Source organism: Vicugna pacos, chromosome 4, assembly GCF_048564905.1.
Source record: "Vicugna pacos chromosome 4, VicPac4, whole genome shotgun sequence".
Lineage (NCBI taxonomy): Eukaryota > Metazoa > Chordata > Mammalia > Artiodactyla > Camelidae > Vicugna > Vicugna pacos.
The window spans coordinates 1,664,087-1,691,135 of NC_132990.1; the positions used below are offsets into that span (position 1 = coordinate 1,664,087).

The window sequence follows — 27,049 nt, forward strand, 5'->3', positions numbered from 1 at the left end:
GATGTGGTTGGGAGCAGCACCTTGGGGTGATATATTTCAAATGGGAATAAAAATACTTTTGTTTGCAAATGTTCTCAGACCACTGTAGTCTTATTCGTGTCTGGGCTGCTGCACAGAGAGGGCTCCTCAGAGGGAGGACGAGGCGGTCTAAGTGAAGTAACCCAGGAAGAAAAAAAATACCATTTGATATCACTCATATGTGGGTTCTAAAAAAGAAAAGGAAAAATGACCTAATTTATAAAACAGAAACACATTCACAGACATAGAAAACAAGCATATGGTTATCAGACTTGGGAACTGAATGGGAAGGGATCAACTGGGAGATCGAGATTTGCAGATATGAAGCAGTACATATAAAACAGATAAGCAAGGTTACACTGTAGCACGGGGAGCCATACTTGTCACCTTGTAGCACGTTATGGTGAAAAAGAATATGAATATCAGTAAATGTATATTCGTGTATGACTAAAGCACCTGCTGTAAACCAGAAACTGATACAACATTGTAAATTGACTATACTTCAATTTAACAAAAAATAAAATAGACTGTCTATAGAGCCACACACCAGGTATGCCGCCACTCTGGAACGCGGAAGGAACTTCCGGTTCTTGCTTTCCTGCCACAGCCCTGCAGGGAAAGTGTCCCCTCACCCACCCAGGCCCAACTGCCCTCTGCCCCTCCCCCACTACAGAAGGTCCTGAGCCTCACATTCTACTGTTTAAATTCAAACTTCACCTGCCTTTGCTTGAATTCTGAGCATCTGCTGGAGCAGTTAACTCACTCTCTGGGTCCTCGTCTGCATTTCTCTCATTGAGGCTACCAGGCAGCGCTGGTCTGTGCCCACGCCTGTGGGAATGGCTTTACAAAAAGGTAAGCCTGAATGCTGGGGATATGTTCTCAGAGACTCTGCCACCCCTCAAATCCTTGGGGTTCACATGTGATATTTCACTGTGGACACAGAGGTGGACTAAAGTGGAGGAAGGAGAGAGCCCTGAATGCCCAAGGACATCTCGCCTGGGGAGCCTGGGGAGATGGTGGAAACCAAAGATCACAAGGGGAGGAGGGCTCGTTGAAGGTGGATCAAAGAGACTCAGGGGAACTGCCCTGGGTGTGGAGAAAGGACAGCAGCAGGCAGGGTGGTTCTTTGTAGAAGGGAGACAAGCCACTGTGAAACCTGTGTGTCAGGGTTAGTAGGTCTGAGCTGGTGGCACAGGGAGGGTCATGGGGAAAGCCTAGCCCTGTACCTTGTTCCTTAGGCACCTGGAGCTTGCCCCACGATTTCCTTCTAAGGGATCTGAACCGGGGCATCCTGTATCTAATAGGGGCACGGGGAGAGAAGGGCTTAGCCAGAAAACTGTTCAAAGGGGGGATCTGTGGCCACATCTGCTATGAACTGCTTTCGCCAAGAGCTAGGCAGGAAGTTACTCTAACTGCCACAGCCCAGAACTTCTCCCCTCCTTCCAGCCCAGGACTCGCTCCTCAGTTCAGGTAACTGTTGCCCTGGATCCCGCAGGGGATGGGCAAACTCTCGGCTTCAACCAAGACAGGGCTTGAGGCCCCCAGTTGTTCTGAATTGGTCTTCCTTTTGTGGAAACGCACTTCTGCAGACACTTGTGATAGCTGTCCAGCATCTCAGGGAGGACCGTCAGGCCTGCCTGTGACATGAGAAGTTTGTTCATATTTCACGCCAGCATTTCACGGACAGGGAACAGACATGGAGTGCGGGTGGTGGTGCTAGAACATGAATGAAGGCTGTTTCCTTTTTAAAGGGGAGGAGCGGAGCCCGGGAGCAGGAAGACAATCTTCTGTGTTGTTATTAACACCCTATGGCACCTGTTCTGACTCAGTAGGGGCCCTGGGGAGTGTGCCTTGTTCTCCTGAACAGGGATGTGTTCCAGACAACCGTATCAATGAAGGCACCTGGCTCGTGCCTTCTTAGTCTGTCTTCACTTTCCATCGCTGGGAAATAGAAAGGGAAGGAACACAGGAACTCTATTCCTTGGCCTTTTCTACTCCTCTGCGGCCATCACTGGCTGTGAAAGGACGGAAATCACACATGTGGCTGCTTCTCAGACCCCTGTTCCAGGAGCAGAACTCCTGAGTGATGGCAGTGACTCTGGGCACTGGGGATGGGGTGGCAGAACCCAGCCCATGTTAAGTGTCTGCTGCGGGCGGCCCTGACGTCACGTGCACGCTGGGCCAGTGTGTTACGGATTTGCGTCAGGGTTCTGCGGGGAGAGATGTTTCCAGCATTTCTGTTTTGTTGTGTGAGTCCAGGAAAGAAAGAAAGAGGGTTTATACTAAACATCAGGAAAAAGAAGAGTAAGGAGGAGGTGGAACCTTAATATTTTAGACACTGCCTGGTTCACAAAGGCCCTTTGGGTGCCTACAACTTCCCTTGGAGAAGCTCTCTACCTGCTAGTGAGCCTGCAAAGGAGCAGGTGTCCACCCACCTCCGAGACTTAGGAGAGACAGCCTGTGAGAGTCAGGTGCAGGGGAATTCCTTAGGGAGGCCCTGCGAGTCGGTGCTTGCTGAGGCTATTTCTTCCCAGCAAGCAGGGGTCAGGGACCTGGGTGAATGGGAGCAAGTTCCCTACTGGAGTAATTCCGACTTAGAGGTCAGAGCACGAAAACTAGTCCAAGACATCTGCACATGGCACAGCCTCCCCTGTCCAAATGTCCTTCACCTGCTGACACTGACTCTCTGATTCCCCAGAGAGCCCCAGTCCTGGTTGCCCATTCTCAACCTCCACTCACCCCTTTCCTTTGTCTCAACAGCATCTCCACTGCTGGGAACGGATGTGCTCCTGAGCACTGGTGCCCCCCTGTCTCCATTCATGGCACTTCCCTCTCCCCCACCCGCTCCTGGCCCCCAACACCGGCCACCCTGGGAGCAGCACCTGCCACCCTCCTTGACCCCATCGTTCCCTCCTGGCACCACCCTGCTGCTGCCAGCTTTCCCCACGACACCTTTGGTGGCTACTGGTGGCCAGGTCCCCACTGCCACTGGGCCTTGCAACATCCCTGTCTACGTAAGATCGGAAGTGAGGCCAACAGAGTTCCCTCCGATGCAGAGCTTCGTTCTCCCTCCAGGGACTGTCACCTGGGGTGCACCAGGGGCCCTCAGTGGGACTACTTGCCCTGCTCCCCAATCCTTAGCACCCCAAGTGACCACCCCAGCTGTTGGGGTAACTCAGGCTGGCACGGGAGGCTGGGCCCCCGGCCGTCCCTCTCAAGCTCCACCACCACCTGTACAGCTGGCCCCCAGCATGCCCCCCATCAACACCGGGCCATGGCCACCTGGCGCATCCAGGGACGGGAGTCTGGCCCCCTCCCAGTCTCAGCCACCTCAGGATGACTCCTTTAGCTGCAACAACATCTACAAGCACTACCGGCGTTGGCAGCGCTTCAAGAGCCTGGCCCGGAGGCACCTTCCCCAGAGCCCTGATGCACAAGCTCTCTTCTGCTTTGTCATGTGAGTCAGTTCTCGGGGGCACATGAGCTCATCTGGAGCTTCACATGGAGGACTTTGGGGTGAACTTGCAGGTTAGGTTTCTAGGGATCCCGGAAGGGAGGTCTGAGGGTGATGTCCACGCTATGACAAGGCACATTGTCCATCATGCGCTCACACTTCCAGTCCATGACATCCATTCAGTGCCTTCTCTCAACTGAGCCTGCCACCCTAGGTGAGTCCAGTTGACTTTACCTCCCACGATTATCTTAGGAATACTTACTGAAGACTGGCAGTCAGAGAGGGTGTTGGGGAAGGTGAGGAGCCACGGATGGGATGCCACCCTCTCCTGTGCTGCTGTCTCGTCGGAACAAAGGGCTTGAGTGTGGGATGGCCAGGGGACGCCACTGCAGAGGAGGGGTAGGATCTACACGGCCCAGGGGAGAGCTGTATGCAGACCTCGTCCTCATTCTTCTGGACAATTCTAGCTGAAACACGGAGATTGTAGAGCTCTCCTAGGGGCAGGGACTGTCTCCTACTAGAGTTGTGAGCTTGACAGGCATTTCCACCTGACACGGGGACAATTACAGGTGATTCAGAGGACTGGGCAGGAGCCCCCGTGGGCTCGTCTGTGAACACTCAGTCATGCTGTGTTGGGGGACGTGTGGTCCATCGTGCCGGGTGGGGTCAGGCTGGTGGGGACTGGGCTGTTCACTGAGACTGACTCTGAGGGCTCACAGCCCAGTGCTTCGATCCCTGGCCCGACTCAAGCCCACCATGACGCTGGAGGAGGGACTGCGGCAGGCCGAGCAGGAATGGGAGCGCACAAGCAACTTCGACCGCATGAATTACTATGAGATGGCAGCAAAGTGAGTCCGTGTCCTGGGCCCAAGGGCTGTGGTGGGTGAGGGCGACACCCCAGAGCAGAATCTGGCTGTGGTCAGAGAGGAGGAGGGAGGAGGGAGCTCCCCCAGCACAGGGTCCCCACAGCCCAGAAGCCGGACCCCTCTCCAAAAGCCACTCCCGCACCCTGACAGCTTGGGTCTATTCGTCCTCTGCCCGGGGCTCCGCCCTCTCCTGAAGTGGCCTTCTTCGCCTTGATGAAGAGCTCACCTGGGGTGGAGTGGGGAAACTGTGAGCCCGGTGGGGGTCACACTGCAGCCCTAGTGGCTGTGCAGGGAAATGTGTTCCACCCACCAGCCTGCTGCCTCCTTAGTGCTGAGGGGCTGGCGGCCACTGACATGGAATTTGGGACCCTCTCTCCTCCTGAAGTGTGGCCTGACTTCGTAACCTGGTGTCCCTCCTGAGGAGGCTGGGCAAGCCAGCCTGTCCTTCACCACAAGGGTCTCTGGCTCTTTCTGAGACTCCTTCGTGTTAATCCCCTTTATTTAAAAAACCGAAAACAAACAAGCACTTCTCAGAGGAAAGGAAACCCTCTCCACTGACCTTAGCGTTCACACCCTACAACCTGTCCTGGGCCCTGTCTCCAGGCTTATGTTCCAGGACTCTCAGCGTCAGCCCAGGATCCTGGATCCGGGCAAGGACCCCCGTGGGGAACACATGCCTCATCTGGCCTCTGGCTGTCAGCCCTTCCTGTTTCTGGACACGGGCAGGGGGCAAGTGGAGGGTCACCTGTGGGCCTTCCATCCAGACCTGGTTCATTTATGGACCTGGGTCTATGCTGCTGAATGCCCTGCAGTGCTGGGGAGGCAGGGGTGTCCCCAGATCTGCTATGTGCCCCAGGAGCAGCTCCCCGCTGGCGATACCACCTCACAGGGCAGTGACCACCCCCAGCACATCTTCTCCTGATCCCTCCATCCCTGCAACCTGGGTGGGCTCCAGAGCCCAGGCCTTTTTCTCAGCATGGCCTGTGCCACCCTCACCCCTCAGGTTCAAGGAGTTTGAGGCTGAGGATGAAATGCAGCCTCAGCACTTGCAGTGTATGAAGGGGGTGCAGGGCCTGCCTCCTCCAGCCCCACCGAAGCTGGAACCGTGGGGGCCCCCAGCCCCAAAGGTGGGCCCACAGCCAGGCACCCACGTGCCCACTGCAGCTGAACACAAAGGTAACAGGGAGCTAGGGATGGCCACCGTCCCCACATCAGTCTTCTTCCCTCAGCGGTGCACTGGTCTTTCCACCTGCACAGCCACCCAGAGGGGGTCTCGGCTGCCCTCTGTCACTACGGGGTATCGACTTGCTCAGTTGTGGAACTCCTCTCCCACCTCCCTGTCTGAGGGCTCCACAGAAAGCCTGCCTCAAAAGTGGGCTGGATGGGGAGATCACTGGAAACCTGCAGGTTGCACACGTCCTCACACGTGGCTCTCTTAGATGCTCCCACTTACCCGTCCCTCCTCACACCCTGTCACTGAGTGGAAATGCAGGTGGTCTTGATCCCACCCACACCCACGTCCATGTCCCCCAAACACTGCCCTACCCGACGCGCGCACTTCATGGTCACGAGCTGGATGCGGGAGCCCCTCACCCTCCTTTCCTTCTCTTGCTCTGCCTTAGCCTCCGTGCCCATGAAGGCCAGCCCCACGGCCAGAATCAACCACCCACAGCCAGACAGATCCTGGCTGTCCCCAGAGACCAAGGAACCCGAGGAGATTCCCCTTGAGGCTCTCAGCGAGTATGAGGACACCTTGGAGGAGCTGCTGGGGCCTGTCCTCTCAGCCACTGGGGAGCCAGAAGCAGCATGCCCTGAGGACGGGACCTACCCGGACCCGGGTCTCCTGAGCTACATGGACCAGCTGTGTTCCCAGGAAGACTTTGTCTCCAAGGTGGGCTGGGCCTGGAGCCTGGGGGCTGCAAGATTCCAGGGACTCCCACTCTCAGCACCCAGGATTGGGGTTCTGCGCAGGCCTTTGGGACTTAAGCTCTGCTACTTGTCCCTGAGCTCGGGGGGGGGGGGGGCCTGACGGCCACGGTGCTGTAAAACATGCCACCTTGTAGAGAATGGGGTGGGTCTCTGCTGTTCACTTTTGCTCCAGGTGTTCGTGGCTCACAGGTTACTCCTGGCCAAGGACGCTCACAGCCTTTTCCTTCCATCTTAGGTGGAGGACATCATTCACCCTCAGTTCCTGGTGGGTTTACTTTCCCCAGAGTCACAGCTGGATCCCTTGGCACTGGCTGAGAAGTTAGAACAGGAGGAAGGACTCACCCTTGAAGAGGTGAGCCAGAGGAGCGGGGGGCATTCAGGGAGACGAGGGAGGGAGGGAGGGACTCCAGGTAGAAGAGGGAAGGCACGGGACACCCAGGGAACCAAGGGGGGCAGGACCCAGGTGAGCCGGGGGAGGGATCGGACCCCAGAACAGGAGGCCCACAGGGCTCTGCTAAACCTTTTCCTGCCTGGAAGGCCTGGCACTGTGGAGGGCCTGCTAGGGACTGGGGGCAGTGCAGGACCATAGGAAGGAGAGGACGGGGGCCCAGTGAGAAAGGAAGGACACACAGCTGGGAATAAGGCCCAGGAGGACAGCAGGAGTGCTACAGTGTGCATTCTTTGATTGGACTCCTGGAGACATCCCCCCATCTGTCCCCCAGTGCCACCATTCCGCTGCCCAGCCCTCCTTCTCTCCTCACCCGTCTATTTGCGGCCAGTAACCGTCCACTTCCCTCCTAACAGCTGGTGCAGAAACCACTCCTGACCCTGAACGAGGAGTTGGGTGAGTCTGATGTCACCCAAGATGCCCAGAGGCGTGACCACGGCCCCCAGCTAGGGGTCAGCGATGAAGAAAGCCCACCAGAGACTGAGTCCAAGGAACCTGCGACCAGCAGCGGAACAGAGAGTGGCCTCCTCAGACCCAAACTCTATATGCACTCTCCAGGACATGAGGCTTTCCCTACATGCCAGGCTGGACAGCCCCTCTCTGCTCCCCAGGGTCAGAGGCGCACTGCACCGAGCCTGGGACCCAGGGACGCCTCAACTGTCAGAGAGACCTCTCCTCTTAGGGAGGACGCAGGGCCAGGGCCAGGGGGTGGGTCCAGTGAGGACAAAGAGGAGGTTCCCAGTCTGGACTTTATCTTGGCCACTCAGTACTGCCTCATGCCCTGGGGAGGGAAGTCCCACAGCTCTGCCCCAGGGCCCTTGAGATTTCTCTGCCCTGGAGTTCAGGGGGCTCGCCAAGGCCCCTCCCCTCAGAGGATCGGACCTAGCGCAGCTCCTCCACCAGCTGCCAGACCTAGGAAGCGGGATCTGTGTGGAGGCCAGGGGTCTGATGACAAGCTGCCCCAGCCCAAGCCTGACCTCGGGATCTCTGGGACGCCAGCCTTGCCTCCGGGGCTGGTGCGCCCCTCACAACCGAAAAAGAGGAGGTGTGACCCATCTGTTGGAGGGAGTGGGAGGAGGAGGAGAAAGAGGCACTGCAACAAGTAATCAGCCTCCAGTGCCAGGTCCCCAGGGGACCTTAGGGGCTCTTCCTCATCCAGTGCTGAGCCTGCTGATGTACAGGACAGGGAGGGGGGCAGGGAGGGAGTGCGGGACCATGAGGGCCAGGGTGCGGTGGGGTGGGGTGGTGGGAGCTGGAGGGTGGGGGAGGTGGGTCTGGGTGGATGTGGTTGGGAGCAGCACCTTGGGGTGATATATTTTAAATGGGAATAAAAATACTTTTGTTTGCAAATGTTCTCAGACCACTGTAGTCTTATTCGTGTCTGGGCTGCTGCACAGAGAGGGCTCCTCAGAGGGAGGACGAGGCGGTCCCCGGAGCTATGGATCCACAGGGGGCCGACTAGATCTGCCTCCACATTGACACGGGGTCCTCAGATGCTCCTGGGAGCCCCCAGCTCTCACTGCCCCCCGGAACCCCCGCATCATCCTCTTCTCTCAAGCCTGCTTGCCCACGGGCCTGTGGGACATCCCATCATCACCTATAACCCTGAACAAACTAGGGATGGAGAGCTGTTTCCATGCCTTTCAGCCCTCTGCACGCTAACCAGTTCTCTAGGATGGAGCCTGGAGACAGCCCTGGTCTTTGGGCAGCTTCTCTCTGCTTCCCTGAAGCGGCCGGATGACAGGCCAGGGCTTCCCGTCTCGGTGTCCTGACCAGAGACGAAGAGCCTTGGCCTGAGGGACAGGACTTCCTGCCTCTCTGCCCCGTCGTACAGGGAGCCTCCTCTAGTCTCCGGGGATTCCTGCAACGTGGGAAGTGGTGGAGGCAGCTCCCGCTTAATCCCAAGGACACATGGGGACTAGGCTGAGAGTAAGTCCACGGGGCGTCTGTTAAAGGTGTGTGAAAGGGGAATGACAGCGGGCGCCGCTGTGGGATTTGTGGGATTTCTCTGCGGGAGCATCCTGGTCCAGCTGAGGGTTTCCAACACGCTGGGCTTTGACTGCTCATCTGGGCACTGGTTAGCTGTATGGTGTGTTTAGTTTGCGAAAATGTATCAGGCTGTGAGTTCTGATATCTGCACTGTTCTGCGTACATATTATATTTCTACTAAAGTCAAAAGTTAAAAAATAATAAATTTAAAACAACTTTCTGAAGTAAAACAAAAAAGAGAGAAGCAGAAAAGAGCAATTATCACTGCACGATGAGGTCGTCACAATACCATCCCACAGCACAGAAGAGTTTCCAAATGCACTTCATGAAGCAAGTGTAACAATAACCCTGAACCACACAGCCTGCACACACACACGCACGAAACAGACATGATACGACTTACGAAGAGCAGGACAAAATATTGAACTTCTAGCAAACAGAACCCAACGGCACATTACAACAGACAATACAACAAATACCAAACGCCAAGCGGGGTTTACTCCAAGGCTGTAGAGGAGGTTCAACAGAAGGAAACCATTAACGTGATCCTCACGTTAGTAACACTAAGCAGAGTGTTAACCTCTCGTTAACGATCATCTTCATGGAGGCAAAAAACACACTTGACAAAATTCACTCATCTATGTGAAAACAAGCAAAATGGCAAGTGCTGGCTACTGCCATAAATAAAACACACCTCAGCTCAATGCCAGCACCTTACTTAACAGGGAGACACTAGAGGCTTTCCTGCTCAAGCCAGAAACCACGGAAGGCCAAAATATTCGCCAATTTACGTTAAAATAGGTTAAGTATTAAATTCTAGGATGTGGGAGAAACATTTACCGGCTCTTGAATGCTACATCCTGCCTGCTGGGGTAACCAGAAGCACTCCTGAAGTTTCTATGAAACTTTGGCCTTCTTGTGACTAATTTCTGTAAAGGGCTCTTTCTACCAGTTATGTCAGAGTGGACAGAGACTCGGGAACGTCTTTTCTTTCCAGCTCACTTGGGACTAAAGAAAGAATTTACAACACTCCTAAAGAATATCACTTTTATCATCACTTGAATGGTAAGGGGTCAGAGCTGTCCTGAAAGGATGCTTGCAGACATTAGCGAAACACAGAACAGGCGGAATGGCTCAATATGCAATACCGCTTAAAGCCTCTCCAGACGGGACAGAATCAAAAAGAGGTGTTGGGGAGGATGTGAAGAACTGAAGCACCTGACCCCTGCCGACAGAGTGTAAAATGGTGCTCTGGAAAATGGCTTGGTGGTTTGTTAAAAAATTAAAAACACACCAATCGGCCGAAGTGTCAAGGCATTAAAGCCAAAGCGGTGTGAGGAACTGCTGTGTCCTGAAGGGGACCAAGGAGACAGGAGCTAAGTGCACCACGCGCCCACCAAGCAGGGTCTGAAAAGCAGGAAGCTGTCCTGGGCTGGCGCTCACTGCCCGACGGGCACGGCCGTGTTACGGATATGCAGGAGGGCCGTGTGCGGTGTTCTGGGGAGCCGGGGCACTGTACCAACAATTTACTCTCAGATGATGCAGAGGAAAACCTTCTTTGTATTGTTCTTACACTATTTTTATACACTTAAGATGGCCGAAAATTCTGTTAAATATACAGCATTTAAAACATCTTAACTTATTACATAAGAAAACATCATGCCCTCCCCTTACACTCTCTCCCCTTTTAATTATTTTGGTTTTCTTCACGGCACCTACCAGTAGCTGAAGCATCATGTGCGCAGGACAGACAGTCCGCCTGCCCCTCTGAGAGTAAACTCCTGCAAGCGCTGGAACCGGGTCTGGTCTCCACGCTGCTCCAGTGCCGGCACAGTGGCCAGTGCACAGGGTGTTCATATGTGTTCAATAAGTTAACCTGTAGTCTTATTATGGTTTAAAATAAATTCATTTACCATCCCCTCCCCCAAAACACGCACACATCACTCCCCCACAGCAACTCTACCCCTGTGTACCCAAGAGAAGTTAAACTGTATGTCCACATCAGAACTTAAGAGATGAATGTTCATGGCAGAGTCATTCACAGCAGACAAAAACTGGAGACACTCTAACTGTCTATAATCTAGTGAAGCCATCCAATTAATTACTATTTGAAAACAAAAAGCAACAGAACTCTTAGGCCTGGCAATAACACAGACAGAAAACATTATTAATATTTTAATCAAGAAATCGAGAAGACAAAATAAAAAATAAAAATAGATGAAAGCCAAATTTCTTCTCTCTAGCACAGGGAACTATATTCAGTATCTTGTAGTAACCTTTAATGAAAACATATGAAACTAAATATATGTATATGTCTATATATGTATGACTAAAATATTATGATGTATACCAGAAATTGACACACTGTACCTGACTATAACTCAATTAAATAGTTTTTAAGCAATAAGCAAATAAAAATATCACTTATTCAAATAGTATTAATATTTCAAGTAAGAAATCCTTCATAAAACCAGCATCGTTAACCAACATTTACTAAATACTAATAAAGCACAATATAAATTAAACTTATATTAAATATCATCAACCTGAAGGTTCAAGGCTATATTCTGGACCCAGGATTCTAATATTCTAGAATTTATAGTTGGCTCTTACATGAGAAAGGAGAAAAAGAATTACACTAAGAGGACTTGACACTGCACCTAATAGAGACGCAAGTCACGTAAGTCGACGACCTGGACAGAAGTTACCAGATCTAAATCATTTTCAGACGAGGAAATATTCTTATCAGATTTAAGAAAAACAAAAAACAAAAAAAAACCCCTTTCAACTGACATGTCATGAAACTAAAGACTTTCTTCAGTACACATAGAAGCATTCAGTCCTTCGAAGGGCCCAAGGGCATGATAGGCAATTCCTAGCCTCTCACAATGGAACCTGGTGATTGGCACACTTACCAGCAGGTGCACAGCACTTAGATCTATGCCAGAGGAGCGATGCTGTGGGCCATACAATCTTTACCTTCAAGGACCTTATTTTCTTTAGATCTGACCTAATTTAACTTCCCTTATGGCTCCTACGGCTCTGAGTTCAAGTGAATCTTCACAGCTCTATACTGTAAAGCCCTCTGTTCCTAAAGAGAATGAAAATATTCAACTCTTCTTCCTTTTTTTTTTTTAAAGAATTTTAACTAGTCTTTTCACTTAGCTAGCATACTTGGTAAAACATTCCCTCTACGCATTTCCAAAATTAAGACCATGCAAATTCAAACACGATTCTGAAATAAATTTGCTTGTAAGAGTAAAATACCCTAAAATTCCAAATGTATTATTAATAACACTAAGGGAAACAGAGAGTAATAAAAGGGCTCTGGCAACGGAAAAAGGATCTCAGTCTACAATCTCAAGCCTCACTCTTTAGTTGTGAGACCTCAGGAACTGGCTTCACCTCAAAATACTTTCTCATCTGAGAGAGCACTGCCCTTCCCTCTCTGCAGGGTGGCTGTTGAGGTAACATGAGGTAACCTAGCACAGTACCTGACACGAAGTGTTCAGAAATAGTTTGCTTCCTTCCTTCGGCACAAAGGACACACTCACATGAAGGTTTAGGTGTAAGGGAGCCTACACTTCCACAACTCTCCATCAACACAAAATACGACATGTAGTTCGTTCTAATACAACAACAACAACAACAACAACAACAACAGCAGCAGCAGCAGCAGCAGCAGCAGCAGCAGCAGCAGCGACACCCTCACCCCTATTCCACCAATGCCGCTGAGGAATCGGGAGCCAGACAAGGTAGCTTGGAAGTACTTTTGCAAGAACTCCATCAGGGCGGCATACACACTGAGCACTAAAGCTGTAACAGGGAAAGTCCGCAGTCATTGTGCTAAAGCGCCTGGATGCCTTTATGCTAGTACGACAGCTCACGAGGTTCGGTAAAAGGGGGAAACAGTCAAATTAGGCCCCATTCCAAGTGACCCCTTAAGAAATAAAGACAGCGATGCTGACTTATCCTTCCTGAAACGTCAACAGTACCATCCCCAAGTCCATTTAAAAACCTCAAGATTGAAACAGTCCACACCAACACTGGTGCCGCTTCCTGCCGTTTAGAAAGCCTGCGCAGGAGAGCACCCCTGGCAGCACGCAAGGTGCTGAACCAAAGCCGGCCGCGGAAAACGGAGGCGAGGGGGGCAAACAAGATGATGATTTCGGGGTCGTGCACACACGCCGCTGCCAAACGCTTTCCAGACCGCGGCCGCCGCCGCCGGCACCTGAAGGGAATTCGCGGCTTCACAGTCGGACGTCAAGGGAAGCCCGCGAGGCCAGCACTCGGCGGTGATGGGCCGGTTCCCGTCCTGGGGGGTCCCTGGGTGCCACGGTCCCGACCTCCACCCCACCCTCCAGGGCCGCCCAGGGAAGGGCCGTCCCGAGAAGCGCCGCGAGCAACGCCCCAGCGCGAGAGGCCTGGCCCGACCCGAGACCCTCGGCGCGCGGACAGCAGAGCAGCCCGCCTGGGGTCGGGACCGGGCTCGGGCTCGGGGGCTCGGGGTCGCGGGGCCGGGGCCGACGCCGCAGCTGCGGGCGGGCACAACCGGCACGCTAGGGGCGGACACTTACCACTCGACGCCGCGGGAGCCCTCGCCGAGGTGGCAGGTTGCTGCAGCGCGGCACGCGGTCGATCACCTGCCCGCGGAGCACCTCGGGGCGCGCGCGGCCGCCGCCCGGCCAGCGCCGCGCCTCCCGGAGGGACCGCGCCGCCGCCGCTGCAGCCGCCGCCGCTGCAGCCGCTGCCGCCGCTGGCCGCGGCAAGCAGGGCCGCCGTCGCTCTGGAAAGCCGCAGGGCTGCCAGCCGCTCCAACTGACCGCCGCCTGCCCGACGAAATGACCCTTGGGCTGGAGCCCTCGCCGAGGTGGCAGGTTGCTGCAGCGCGGCACGCGGTCGAACACCTGCCCGCGGGGCACCTCGGGGCGCGCGCCCGCCGCCGCCGCCGCCGCCGCCGCCGCGCTGGACACGAAGTTCCGCGGCTGCCGCTCGGCCAGCGCCGCGCCTCCCGGAGGGACCTCGCCGCCGCCGCCGCCGCCGCTGTCTGAGGGAGCAGGACCGGCACGGTTGGGGAGACCCAACAAGCCGCCGTCCGCTCGACCAACTGCCGCCAGCCTGCCTAACTGAACCTTTTGCGGGGGGAGGGAGGGCGGGGCTGAGGAGGGCGCCGGGGCGGGGCCGGGTAGAGCACGCGCGCGGATTGGCTCCCGTGGCCCGGGGGCGGGTCTGGTGGCCACACAGATTTCTACTCTAGTCTTTTTCCTATTAGGAACAATTCTGCTGTGAACTTTTGTACACAAGTTTTTTCTTTTTCTGAAACCAAATTACTCACTGCAATTTTACTTGAACTTCATAGATGACAAAAACTAAAACAAAAATAGAGTAATTCCTGCACTTCAAATAAATGTATCTTTGTAACTGGAAATATTGTTTGATAAAAGATCTCTATGACGTACAAAAAGAGCTAATGATAAATAAATAGATAAATAAATAAATAGATAAATAAATAAATAAAATTATGAAATGCATTAAACTATTGATTCCGTTTTGAAAGATTAACATTAATAGATTCCCTTCTGAATTTTGAATAGTTATATATATTTTTAAAACATTGTTCATTTTTGCAATATTTCAAGTCTAGTTGGTAACTATAATTCCTAGGATTTATAAAAGCTTGTTTCAAATATAGAACACGCTCACAATTTAAAGTTAACATAATACAAAATACCATACATTGAGAAGTTTCACTTCCACTCTTGTGACATTAGTTTCCCCTGCCATTATTAGATAACTACTTAGTTTCTTATATATTTCCAATGTTTCAGATACAACCAAAAATGAAAATACACCTTATTTCCCACTTTTCTCACAATTGTACATTTTTTTAATTTAACAATATTTTTGGATAATTTTCCTTATGCATACATAAACATGCGTGTTTCCATTCTTTTTAATAACTATGGTACTTTGTTGTGGGATGTACCTGTCTCAGATCAATGGATCCTCGGTTTTTGTTTTTAATGTTACAAAATTACAAATAATGCTGCAATGAATAACCACATATATACATCATTTCATATGTGAGGAGGTTTTATAAAAATCTTAGATCCATAATTATTTAATGCTTTTTGTATTTAACTCTTTTCATAGATGAAATACCTTAAAAAACAAAACTATTTTCTCTATTCCTGAGGGATGTTTGCTGATATCCTTGTTTAGCTTCTCTCTGATCTCATCAGATTTCATTGTCAAGCAATATCTTTTTTTTTCAATAGACTTTATTCTTTTGAACAGTTTCAGGTTCACAACAGAATTGAGCAGAAAATACAGAGAGTTCACATATAGCCCTCCCCACCCACACATATGTACTCCCCTACCCTCAACATCCCTCATCAGTTTGGCATATTTGGTACAATCGATGAACCAACATGGTCACATTATTATCAACCAAAGTCCATGGTTTGCATTAGGGTTTACTCTTGATGTTGTACATTCTATGGGTTTTGACAAATGCATAATGACATGTAGCCACTGTAAATCATATAGAATAATTTCATTGCCCTAAAAATCCCTTGTGCTCCATCTATTCACTCCTCCCTTCCTCCCTCTCCTCAAACCCCCTGGAAACCATCATCTTTTTATTGTTTCTGTAGCTGTGCCTTTTCCAGAATGTCATTTGGTTGGAATCATGCAGTTAACAGCCTTTTCAGACAGGCTTCTTTCATTTAGTAATATGTCTTTGAAGTTTCCTCCATGTCTTTCATGGCTTGATCATTTTTTTAACTGCACATGTATTTTTAAATTTACATATATGTACTGTTCATTGTTCCTAAGAACATTTAGAGCTTTAGCTTTTTAAACTTACACAGTTATCACAGGAATGAAGCCAACCACAAAATAAAAAGTAGCTCAAAAAGATACATACACTTTGCTATTAGCAGCAGCATCATTTATAATTGCCAAGATATGGAAACATCCTAAGTGCAAATCAATAGTTGAATAGATAATGGAGATGCAGCATGGAATGGAATACAACTCACCCATTAAAAAGAAGGATATTTTGCCATTTGTGGCCCTTCGCTTTTCTTTTTTTCACGTCAAAAACCAGAATTTTGTAACTGGCAGAGACATTTCCATTACATCAAAAACAACAAGATACCTAGAAATAAACTTAACCAGGGAGGTTGCCTATACTCTGAAAACCGAAATGACACAAAGAAATGGAAAGTCTTCATGTGCTCTTGGTTTGGAAGAATCAACACTATCAAAATGGCCACACTACCCAAAGCGATCCACAGATCCAACCCAAGCCCCATCCCAATAGTCATGGCATTCCTCACAGAACTAGAACAAACAATTCCAAAATGTATAAGGAACCACAAAAGACTGCAAACAGCCAAAGCAATCTGTTGTAGGTCTCTTTTATTTCTTCTCTTTCTTCTCTTTTCTTATGGTTTGATGACTACAGAAGGTTAACATTAGTTGTAAAGCTGGTCTGGTGGTGATGAAATGTTTTAGTTTTAGTTTATGTGTGAAGCTTTTGATTTCTCCATCAATGTACACTTTAACTTTAAAAAAATGGAGAAGAGAGAAAGAATGGACTTCAGTTAAGATTTCAAAGAGCGTCCAGGTTGGTGGACAGGTGGAGATTCAGGGAGAGTGGTGCCCTCCATTGAAGCGTCTTGTCGTTTCCCCATGCGTTGCCCTGTGCATCTCTTCCATCTGGCTCTTACTGAGTTACATCCTTTTATAATACACCAGCGAGCTTGTAAGTAAGGTTTCTCTGTGTTCTGTGAGCTACTCTAGCAAGTTAATTGACCTGGAGGGGGTTTTGGAAAGGTCTGATTTATAGCCAGTTGGTCAGAAATGCTATCTCCAGGTAGACAGTGTCAGAATTTAGTTGAAATGTAGAAGGGCTAGCTGCTGTCCTGCGGATTGCTTGCTGGTAGTGTGGGGAACCCTCCCAACACACACACTGGAATTGGTCAAAACATCTATCTAGGGAAACTGCCACGAACCCTGACAACCCTTCACAGAGACCAAGGAACCCGAGGAGATTCCCCTTGAGGCTCTCAGCGAGTATCAGGACACCTTGGAGGAGCTGCTGGGGCCTGTCCTCTCAGCCACTGGGGAGCCAGAAGCAGCATGCCCTGAGGACGGGACCTACCCGGACCCGGGTCTCCTGAGCTACATGGACCAGCTGTGTTCCCAGGAAGACTTTGTCTCCAAGGTGGGCTGGGCCTGGAGCCTGGGGGCTGCAAGATTCCAGGGACTCCCATTCTCAGCACCCAGGATTGGGGTTCTGCGCAGGCCTTTGGGACTTAAGCTCTGCTACTTGTCCCTGAGCTCGGGGGGGGGGGGGGCTGACTGCCACGGTGCTGTAAAACATGCCACCTTGTAGAGAATGGGGTGGGTCTCTGCTGTTCACTTTTGCTCCAGGTGTTCGTGGCTCACAGGTTACTCCTGGCCAAGGACGCTCACAGCCTTTTCCTTCCATCTTAGGTGGAGGACATCATTCACCCTCAGTTCCTGGTGGGTTTACTTTCCCCAGAGTCACAGCTGGATCCCTTGGCACTGGCTGACAAGTTAGAACAGGAGGAAGGACTCACCCTTGAAGAGGTGAGCCAGAGGAGCGGGGGGGCATTCAGGGAGACAAGGGAGGGAGGGAGGGACTCCAGGTAGAAGAGGGAAGGCACGGGACACCCAGGGAACCAAGGGGGGCAGGACCCAGGTGAGCCGGGGGAGGGATCGGACCCCAGAACAGGAGGCCCACAGGGCTCTGCTAAACCTTTTCCTGCCTGGAAGGCCTGGCACTGTGGAGGGCCTGCTAGGGACTGGGGGCAGTGCAGGACCATAGGAAGGAGAGGACGGGGGCCCAGTGAGAAAGGAAGGACACACAGCTGGGAATAAGGCCCAGGAGGACAGCAGGAGTGCTACAGTGTGCATTCTTTGATTGGACTCCTGGAGACATCCCCCCATCTGTCCCCCAGTGCCACCATTCCGCTGCCCAGCCCTCCTTCTCTCCTCACCCGTCTATTTGCGGCCAGTAACCGTCCACTTCCCTCCTAACAGCTGGTGCAGAAACCACTCCTGACCCTGAACGAGGAGTTGGGTGAGTCTGATGTCACCCAAGATGCCCAGAGGCGTGACCACGGCCCCCAGCTAGGGGTCAGCGATGAAGAAAGCCCACCAGAGACTGAGTCCAAGGAACCTGCGACCAGCAGCGGAACAGAGAGTGGCCTCCTCAGACCCAAACTCTATATGCACTCTCCAGGACATGAGGCTTTCCCTACATGCCAGGCTGGACAGCCCCTCTCTGCTCCCCAGGGTCAGAGGCGCACTGCACCGAGCCTGGGACCCAGGGACGCCTCAACTGTCAGAGAGACCTCTCCTCTTAGGGAGGACGCAGGGCCAGGGCCAGGGGGTGGGTCCAGTGAGGACAAAGAGGAGGTTCCCAGTCTGGACTTTATCTTGGCCACTCAGTACTGCCTCATGCCCTGGGGAGGGAAGTCCCACAGCTCTGCCCCAGGGCCCTTGAGATTTCTCTGCCCTGGAGTTCAGGGGGCTCGCCAAGGCCCCTCCCCTCAGAGGATCGGACCTAGCGCAGCTCCTCCACCAGCTGCCAGACCTAGGAAGCGGGATCTGTGTGGAGGCCAGGGGCCTGATGACAAGCTGCCCCAGCCCAAGCCTGACCTCGGGATCTCTGGGACGCCAGCCTTGCCTCCGGGGCCGGTGCGCCCCTCACAACCGAAAAAGAGGAGGTGTGACCCATCTGTTGGAGGGAGTGGGAGGAGGAGGAGAAAGAGGCACTGCAACAAGTAATCAGCCTCCAGTGCCAGGTCCCCAGGGGACCTTAGGGGCTCTTCCTCATCCAGTGCTGAGCCTGCTGATGTACAGGACAGGGAGGGGGGCAGGGAGGGAGTGCGGGACCATGAGGGCCAGGGTGCGGTGGGGTGGGGTGGTGGGAGCTGGAGGGTGGGGGAGGTGGGTCTGGGTGGATGTGGTTGGGAGCAGCACCTTGGGGTGATATATTTCAAATGGGAATAAAAATACTTTTGTTTGCAAATGTTCTCAGACCACTGTAGTCTTATTCGTGTCTGGGCTGCTGCACAGAGAGGGCTCCTCAGAGGGAGGACGAGGCGGTCTAAGTGAAGTAACCCAGGAAGAAAAAAAATACCATTTGATATCACTCATATGTGGGTTCTAAAAAAGAAAAGGAAAAATGACCTAATTTATAAAACAGAAACACATTCACAGACATAGAAAACAAGCATATGGTTATCAGACTTGGGAACTGAATGGGAAGGGATCAACTGGGAGATCGAGATTTGCAGATATGAAGCAGTACATATAAAACAGATAAGCAAGGTTACACTGTAGCACGGGGAGCCATACTTGTCACCTTGTAGCACGTTATGGTGAAAAAGAATATGAATATCAGTAAATGTATATTCGTGTATGACTAAAGCACCTGCTGTAAACCAGAAACTGATACAACATTGTAAATTGACTATACTTCAATTTAACAAAAAATAAAATAGACTGTCTATAGAGCCACACACCAGGTATGCCGCCACTCTGGAACGCGGAAGGAACTTCCGGTTCTTGCTTTCCTGCCACAGCCCTGCAGGGAAAGTGTCCCCTCACCCACCCAGGCCCAACTGCCCTCTGCCCCTCCCCCACTACAGAAGGTCCTGAGCCTCACATTCTACTGTTTAAATTCAAACTTCACCTGCCTTTGCTTGAATTCTGAGCATCTGCTGGAGCAGTTAACTCACTCTCTGGGTCCTCGTCTGCATTTCTCTCATTGAGGCTACCAGGCAGCGCTGGTCTGTGCCCACGCCTGTGGGAATGGCTTTACAAAAAGGTAAGCCTGAATGCTGGGGATATGTTCTCAGAGACTCTGCCACCCCTCAAATCCTTGGGGTTCACATGTGATATTTCACTGTGGACACAGAGGTGGACTAAAGTGGAGGAAGGAGAGAGCCCTGAATGCCCAAGGACATCTCGCCTGGGGAGCCTGGGGAGATGGTGGAAACCAAAGATCACAAGGGGAGGAGGGCTCGTTGAAGGTGGATCAAAGAGACTCAGGGGAACTGCCCTGGGTGTGGAGAAAGGACAGCAGCAGGCAGGGTGGTTCTTTGTAGAAGGGAGACAAGCCACTGTGAAACCTGTGTGTCAGGGTTAGTAGGTCTGAGCTGGTGGCACAGGGAGGGTCATGGGGAAAGCCTAGCCCTGTACCTTGTTCCTTAGGCACCTGGAGCTTGCCCCACGATTTCCTTCTAAGGGATCTGAACCGGGGCATCCTGTATCTAATAGGGGCACGGGGAGAGAAGGGCTTAGCCAGAAAACTGTTCAAAGGGGGGATCTGTGGCCACATCTGCTATGAACTGCTTTCGCCAAGAGCTAGGCAGGAAGTTACTCTAACTGCCACAGCCCAGAACTTCTCCCCTCCTTCCAGCCCAGGACTCGCTCCTCAGTTCAGGTAACTGTTGCCCTGGATCCCGCAGGGGATGGGCAAACTCTCGGCTTCAACCAAGACAGGGCTTGAGGCCCCCAGTTGTTCTGAATTGGTCTTCCTTTTGTGGAAACGCACTTCTGCAGACACTTGTGATAGCTGTCCAGCATCTCAGGGAGGACCGTCAGGCCTGCCTGTGACATGAGAAGTTTGTTCATATTTCACGCCAGCATTTCACGGACAGGGAACAGACATGGAGTGCGGGTGGTGGTGCTAGAACATGAATGAAGGCTGTTTCCTTTTTAAAGGGGAGGAGCGGAGCCCGGGAGCAGGAAGACAATCTTCTGTGTTGTTATTAACACCCTATGGCACCTGTTCTGACTCAGTAGGGGCCCTGGGGAGTGTGCCTTGTTCTCCTGAACAGGGATGTGTTCCAGACAACCGTATCAATGAAGGCACCTGGCTCGTGCCTTCTTAGTCTGTCTTCACTTTCCATCGCTGGGAAATAGAAAGGGAAGGAACACAGGAACTCTATTCCTTGGCCTTTTCTACTCCTCTGCGGCCATCACTGGCTGTGAAAGGACGGAAATCACACATGTGGCTGCTTCTCAGACCCCTGTTCCAGGAGCAGAACTCCTGAGTGATGGCAGTGACTCTGGGCACTGGGGATGGGGTGGCAGAACCCAGCCCATGTTAAGTGTCTGCTGCGGGCGGCCCTGACGTCACGTGCACGCTGGGCCAGTGTGTTACGGATTTGCGTCAGGGTTCTGCGGGGAGAGATGTTTCCAGCATTTCTGTTTTGTTGTGTGAGTCCAGGAAAGAAAGAAAGAGGGTTTATACTAAACATCAGGAAAAAGAAGAGTAAGGAGGAGGTGGAACCTTAATATTTTAGACACTGCCTGGTTCACAAAGGCCCTTTGGGTGCCTACAACTTCCCTTGGAGAAGCTCTCTACCTGCTAGTGAGCCTGCAAAGGAGCAGGTGTCCACCCACCTCCGAGACTTAGGAGAGACAGCCTGTGAGAGTCAGGTGCAGGGGAATTCCTTAGGGAGGCCCTGCGAGTCGGTGCTTGCTGAGGCTATTTCTTCCCAGCAAGCAGGGGTCAGGGACCTGGGTGAATGGGAGCAAGTTCCCTACTGGAGTAATTCCGACTTAGAGGTCAGAGCACGAAAACTAGTCCAAGACATCTGCACATGGCACAGCCTCCCCTGTCCAAATGTCCTTCACCTGCTGACACTGACTCTCTGATTCCCCAGAGAGCCCCAGTCCTGGTTGCCCATTCTCAACCTCCACTCACCCCTTTCCTTTGTCTCAACAGCATCTCCACTGCTGGGAACGGATGTGCTCCTGAGCACTGGTGCCCCCCTGTCTCCATTCATGGCACTTCCCTCTCCCCCACCCGCTCCTGGCCCCCAACACCGGCCACCCTGGGAGCAGCACCTGCCACCCTCCTTGACCCCATCGTTCCCTCCTGGCACCACCCTGCTGCTGCCAGCTTTCCCCACGACACCTTTGGTGGCTACTGGTGGCCAGGTCCCCACTGCCACTGGGCCTTGCAACATCCCTGTCTACGTAAGATCGGAAGTGAGGCCAACAGAGTTCCCTCCGATGCAGAGCTTCGTTCTCCCTCCAGGGACTGTCACCTGGGGTGCACCAGGGGCCCTCAGTGGGACTACTTGCCCTGCTCCCCAATCCTTAGCACCCCAAGTGACCACCCCAGCTGTTGGGGTAACTCAGGCTGGCACGGGAGGCTGGGCCCCCGGCCGTCCCTCTCAAGCTCCACCACCACCTGTACAGCTGGCCCCCAGCATGCCCCCCATCAACACCGGGCCATGGCCACCTGGCGCATCCAGGGACGGGAGTCTGGCCCCCTCCCAGTCTCAGCCACCTCAGGATGACTCCTTTAGCTGCAACAACATCTACAAGCACTACCGGCGTTGGCAGCGCTTCAAGAGCCTGGCCCGGAGGCACCTTCCCCAGAGCCCTGATGCACAAGCTCTCTTCTGCTTTGTCATGTGAGTCAGTTCTCGGGGGCACATGAGCTCATCTGGAGCTTCACATGGAGGACTTTGGGGTGAACTTGCAGGTTAGGTTTCTAGGGATCCCGGAAGGGAGGTCTGAGGGTGATGTCCACGCTATGACAAGGCACATTGTCCATCATGCGCTCACACTTCCAGTCCATGACATCCATTCAGTGCCTTCTCTCAACTGAGCCTGCCACCCTAGGTGAGTCCAGTTGACTTTACCTCCCACGATTATCTTAGGAATACTTACTGAAGACTGGCAGTCAGAGAGGGTGTTGGGGAAGGTGAGGAGCCACGGATGGGATGCCACCCTCTCCTGTGCTGCTGTCTCGTCGGAACAAAGGGCTTGAGTGTGGGATGGCCAGGGGACGCCACTGCAGAGGAGGGGTAGGATCTACACGGCCCAGGGGAGAGCTGTATGCAGACCTCGTCCTCATTCTTCTGGACAATTCTAGCTGAAACACGGAGATTGTAGAGCTCTCCTAGGGGCAGGGACTGTCTCCTACTAGAGTTGTGAGCTTGACAGGCATTTCCACCTGACACGGGGACAATTACAGGTGATTCAGAGGACTGGGCAGGAGCCCCCGTGGGCTCGTCTGTGAACACTCAGTCATGCTGTGTTGGGGGACGTGTGGTCCATCGTGCCGGGTGGGGTCAGGCTGGTGGGGACTGGGCTGTTCACTGAGACTGACTCTGAGGGCTCACAGCCCAGTGCTTCGATCCCTGGCCCGACTCAAGCCCACCATGACGCTGGAGGAGGGACTGCGGCAGGCCGAGCAGGAATGGGAGCGCACAAGCAACTTCGACCGCATGAATTACTATGAGATGGCAGCAAAGTGAGTCCGTGTCCTGGGCCCAAGGGCTGTGGTGGGTGAGGGCGACACCCCAGAGCAGAATCTGGCTATGGTCAGAGAGGAGGAGGGAGGAGGGAGCTCCCCCAGCACAGGGTCCCCACAGCCCAGAAGCCGGACCCCTCTCCAAAAGCCACTCCCGCACCCTGACAGCTTGGGTCTATTCGTCCTCTGCCCGGGGCTCCGCCCTCTCCTGAAGTGGCCTTCTTCGCCTTGATGAAGAGCTCACCCGGGGTGGAGTGGGGAAACTGTGAGCCCGGTGGGGGTCACACTGCAGCCCTAGTGGCTGTGCAGGGAAATGTGTTCCACCCACCAGCCTGCTGCCTCCTTAGTGCTGAGGGGCTGGCGGCCACTGACATGGAATTTGGGACCCTCTCTCCTCCTGAAGTGTGGCCTGACTTCGTAACCTGGTGTCCCTCCTGAGGAGGCTGGGCAAGCCAGCCTGTCCTTCACCACAAGGGTCTCTGGCTCTTTCTGAGACTCCTTCGTGTTAATCCCCTTTATTTAAAAAACCGAAAACAAACAAGCACTTCTCAGAGGAAAGGAAACCCTCTCCACTGACCTTAGCGTTCACACCCTACAACCTGTCCTGGGCCCTGTCTCCAGGCTTATGTTCCAGGACTCTCAGCGTCAGCCCAGGATCCTGGATCCGGGCAAGGACCCCCGTGGGGAACACATGCCTCATCTGGCCTCTGGCTGTCAGCCCTTCCTGTTTCTGGACACGGGCAGGGGGCAAGTGGAGGGTCACCTGTGGGCCTTCCATCCAGACCTGGTTCATTTATGGACCTGGGTCTATGCTGCTGAATGCCCTGCAGTGCTGGGGAGGCAGGGGTGTCCCCAGATCTGCTATGTGCCCCAGGAGCAGCTCCCCGCTGGCGATACCACCTCACAGGGCAGTGACCACCCCCAGCACATCTTCTCCTGATCCCTCCATCCCTGCAACCTGGGTGGGCTCCAGAGCCCAGGCCTTTTTCTCAGCATGGCCTGTGCCACCCTCACCCCTCAGGTTCAAGGAGTTTGAGGCTGAGGATGAAATGCAGCCTCAGCACTTGCAGTGTATGAAGGGGGTGCAGGGCCTGCCTCCTCCAGCCCCACCGAAGCTGGAACCGTGGGGGCCCCCAGCCCCAAAGGTGGGCCCACAGCCAGGCACCCACGTGCCCACTGCAGCTGAACACAAAGGTAACAGGGAGCTAGGGATGGCCACCGTCCCCACGTCAGTCTTCTTCCCTCAGCGGTGCACTGGTCTTTCCACCTGCACAGCCACCCAGAGGGGGTCTCGGCTGCCCTCTGTCACTACGGGGTATCGACTTGCTCAGTTGTGGAACTCCTCTCCCACCTCCCTGTCTGAGGGCTCCACAGAAAGCCTGCCTCAAAAGTGGGCTGGATGGGGAGATCACTGGAAACCTGCAGGTTGCACATGTCCTCACACGTGGCTCTCTTAGATGCTCCCACTTACCCGTCCCTCCTCACACCCTGTCACTGAGTGGAAATGCAGGTGGTCTTGATCCCACCCACACCCACGTCCATGTCCCCCAAACACTGCCCTACCCGACGCGCGCACTTCATGGTCACGAGCTGGATGCGGGAGCCCCTCACCCTCCTTTCCTTCTCCCGCTCTGCCTTAGCCTGCGTGCCCATGAAGGCCAGCCCCACGGCCAGAATCAACCACCCACAGCCAGACAGATCCTGGCTGTCCCCAGAGACCAAGGAACCCGAGGAGATTCCCCTTGAGGCTCTCAGCGAGTATCAGGACACCTTGGAGGAGCTGCTGGGGCCTGTCCTCTCAGCCACTGGGGAGCCAGAAGCAGCATGCCCTGAGGACGGGACCTACCCGGACCCGGGTCTCCTGAGCTACATGGACCAGCTGTGTTCCCAGGAAGACTTTGTCTCCAAGGTGGGCTGGGCCTGGAGCCTGGGGGCTGCAAGATTCCAGGGACTCCCATTCTCAGCACCCAGGATTGGGGTTCTGCGCAGGCCTTTGGGACTTAAGCTCTGCTACTTGTCCCTGAGCTCGGGGGGGGGGGGGGCCTGACTGCCACGGTGCTGTAAAACATGCCACCTTGTAGAGAATGGGGTGGGTCTCTGCTGTTCACTTTTGCTCCAGGTGTTCGTGGCTCACAGGTTACTCCTGGCCAAGGACGCTCACAGCCTTTTCCTTCCATCTTAGGTGGAGGACATCATTCACCCTCAGTTCCTGGTGGGTTTACTTTCCCCAGAGTCACAGCTGGATCCCTTGGCACTGGCTGACAAGTTAGAACAGGAGGAAGGACTCACCCTTGAAGAGGTGAGCCAGAGGAGCGGGGGGGCATTCAGGGAGACAAGGGAGGGAGGGAGGGACTCCAGGTAGAAGAGGGAAGGCACGGGACACCCAGGGAACCAAGGAGGGCAGGACCCAGGTGAGCCGGGGGAGGGATCGGACCCCAGAACAGGAGGCCCACAGGGCTCTGCTAAACCTTTTCCTGCCTGGAAGGCCTGGCACTGTGGAGGGCCTGCTAGGGACTGGGGGCAGTGCAGGACCATAGGAAGGAGAGGACGGGGGCCCAGTGAGAAAGGAAGGACACACAGCTGGGAATAAGGCCCAGGAGGACAGCAGGAGTGCTACAGTGTGCATTCTTTGATTGGACTCCTGGAGACATCCCCCCATCTGTCCCCCAGTGCCACCATTCCGCTGCCCAGCCCTCCTTCTCTCCTCACCCGTCTATTTGCGGCCAGTAACCGTCCACTTCCCTCCTAACAGCTGGTGCAGAAACCACTCCTGACCCTGAACGAGGAGTTGGGTGAGTCTGATGTCACCCAAGATGCCCAGAGGCGTGACCACGGCCCCCAGCTAGGGGTCAGCGATGAAGAAAGCCCACCAGAGACTGAGTCCAAGGAACCTGCGACCAGCAGCGGAACAGAGAGTGGCCTCCTCAGACCCAAACTCTATATGCACTCTCCAGGACATGAGGCTTTCCCTACATGCCAGGCTGGACAGCCCCTCTCTGCTCCCCAGGGTCAGAGGCGCACTGCACCGAGCCTGGGACCCAGGGACGCCTCAACTGTCAGAGAGACCTCTCCTCTTAGGGAGGACGCAGGGCCAGGGCCAGGGGGTGGGTCCAGTGAGGACAAAGAGGAGGTTCCCAGTCTGGACTTTATCTTGGCCACTCAGTACTGCCTCATGCCCTGGGGAGGGAAGTCCCACAGCTCTGCCCCAGGGCCCTTGAGATTTCTCTGCCCTGGAGTTCAGGGGGCTCGCCAAGGCCCCTCCCCTCAGAGGATCGGACCTAGCGCAGCTCCTCCACCAGCTGCCAGACCTAGGAAGCGGGATCTGTGTGGAGGCCAGGGGTCTGATGACAAGCTGCCCCAGCCCAAGCCTGACCTCGGGATCTCTGGGACGCCAGCCTTGCCTCCGGGGCTGGTGCGCCCCTCACAACCGAAAAAGAGGAGGTGTGACCCATCTGTTGGAGGGAGTGGGAGGAGGAGGAGAAAGAGGCACTGCAACAAGTAATCAGCCTCCAGTGCCAGGTCCCCAGGGGACCTTAGGGGCTCTTCCTCATCCAGTGCTGAGCCTGCTGATGTACAGGACAGGGAGGGGGGCAGGGAGGGAGTGCGGGACCATGAGGGCCAGGGTGCGGTGGGGTGGGGTGGTGGGAGCTGGAGGGTGGGGGAGGTGGGTCTGGGTGGATGTGGTTGGGAGCAGCACCTTGGGGTGATATATTTTAAATGGGAATAAAAATACTTTTGTTTGCAAATGTTCTCAGACCACTGTAGTCTTATTCGTGTCTGGGCTGCTGCACAGAGAGGGCTCCTCAGAGGGAGGACGAGGCGGTCCCCGGAGCTATGGATCCACAGGGGGCCGACTAGATCTGCCTCCACATTGACACGGGGTCCTCAGATGCTCCTGGGAGCCCCCAGCTCTCACTGCCCCCCGGAACCCCCGCATCATCCTCTTCTCTCAAGCCTGCTTGCCCACGGGCCTGTGGGACATCCCATCATCACCTATAACCCTGAACAAACTAGGGATGGAGAGC

The 27,049-nt window shown here is 53.7% G+C and overlaps 3 protein-coding genes across 3 annotated transcripts; all 3 read left to right on the forward strand.

Moving 5' to 3' along the window:
• Nucleotides 1–152: 152 nt before the first annotated feature.
• LOC140695950 (NUT family member 2G-like) lies at nucleotides 153–7,927 on the forward strand. Its single transcript, XM_072959077.1, has 7 exons — nucleotides 153–870; nucleotides 2,779–3,475; nucleotides 4,192–4,320; nucleotides 5,342–5,514; nucleotides 5,961–6,229; nucleotides 6,503–6,619; nucleotides 7,072–7,927. Exons 1-7 carry the CDS (start codon nucleotides 855–857, stop codon nucleotides 7,819–7,821), a joined length of 2,151 nt encoding a protein of 716 aa, XP_072815178.1. The 5' UTR covers nucleotides 153–854; the 3' UTR covers nucleotides 7,822–7,927.
• A 6,772-nt stretch (nucleotides 7,928–14,699) lies between these two features.
• Nucleotides 14,700–18,632, forward strand: LOC140695956 (NUT family member 2G-like). The gene is made up of 3 exons (XM_072959087.1): nucleotides 14,700–16,937; nucleotides 17,210–17,326; nucleotides 17,780–18,632. The coding sequence occupies exons 1-3, from the start codon at nucleotides 16,899–16,901 to the stop codon at nucleotides 18,527–18,529; spliced, it is 906 nt and encodes a 301-aa protein (XP_072815188.1). The 5' UTR covers nucleotides 14,700–16,898; the 3' UTR covers nucleotides 18,530–18,632.
• Nucleotides 18,633–18,860: 228 nt separating this feature from the next.
• On the forward strand, nucleotides 18,861–26,634 carry LOC140695952 (NUT family member 2G-like). The gene is made up of 7 exons (XM_072959081.1): nucleotides 18,861–19,574; nucleotides 21,483–22,179; nucleotides 22,896–23,024; nucleotides 24,046–24,218; nucleotides 24,665–24,933; nucleotides 25,207–25,323; nucleotides 25,777–26,634. The coding sequence occupies exons 1-7, from the start codon at nucleotides 19,559–19,561 to the stop codon at nucleotides 26,524–26,526; spliced, it is 2,151 nt and encodes a 716-aa protein (XP_072815182.1). The 5' UTR covers nucleotides 18,861–19,558; the 3' UTR covers nucleotides 26,527–26,634.
• Nucleotides 26,635–27,049: the final 415 nt, after the last annotated feature.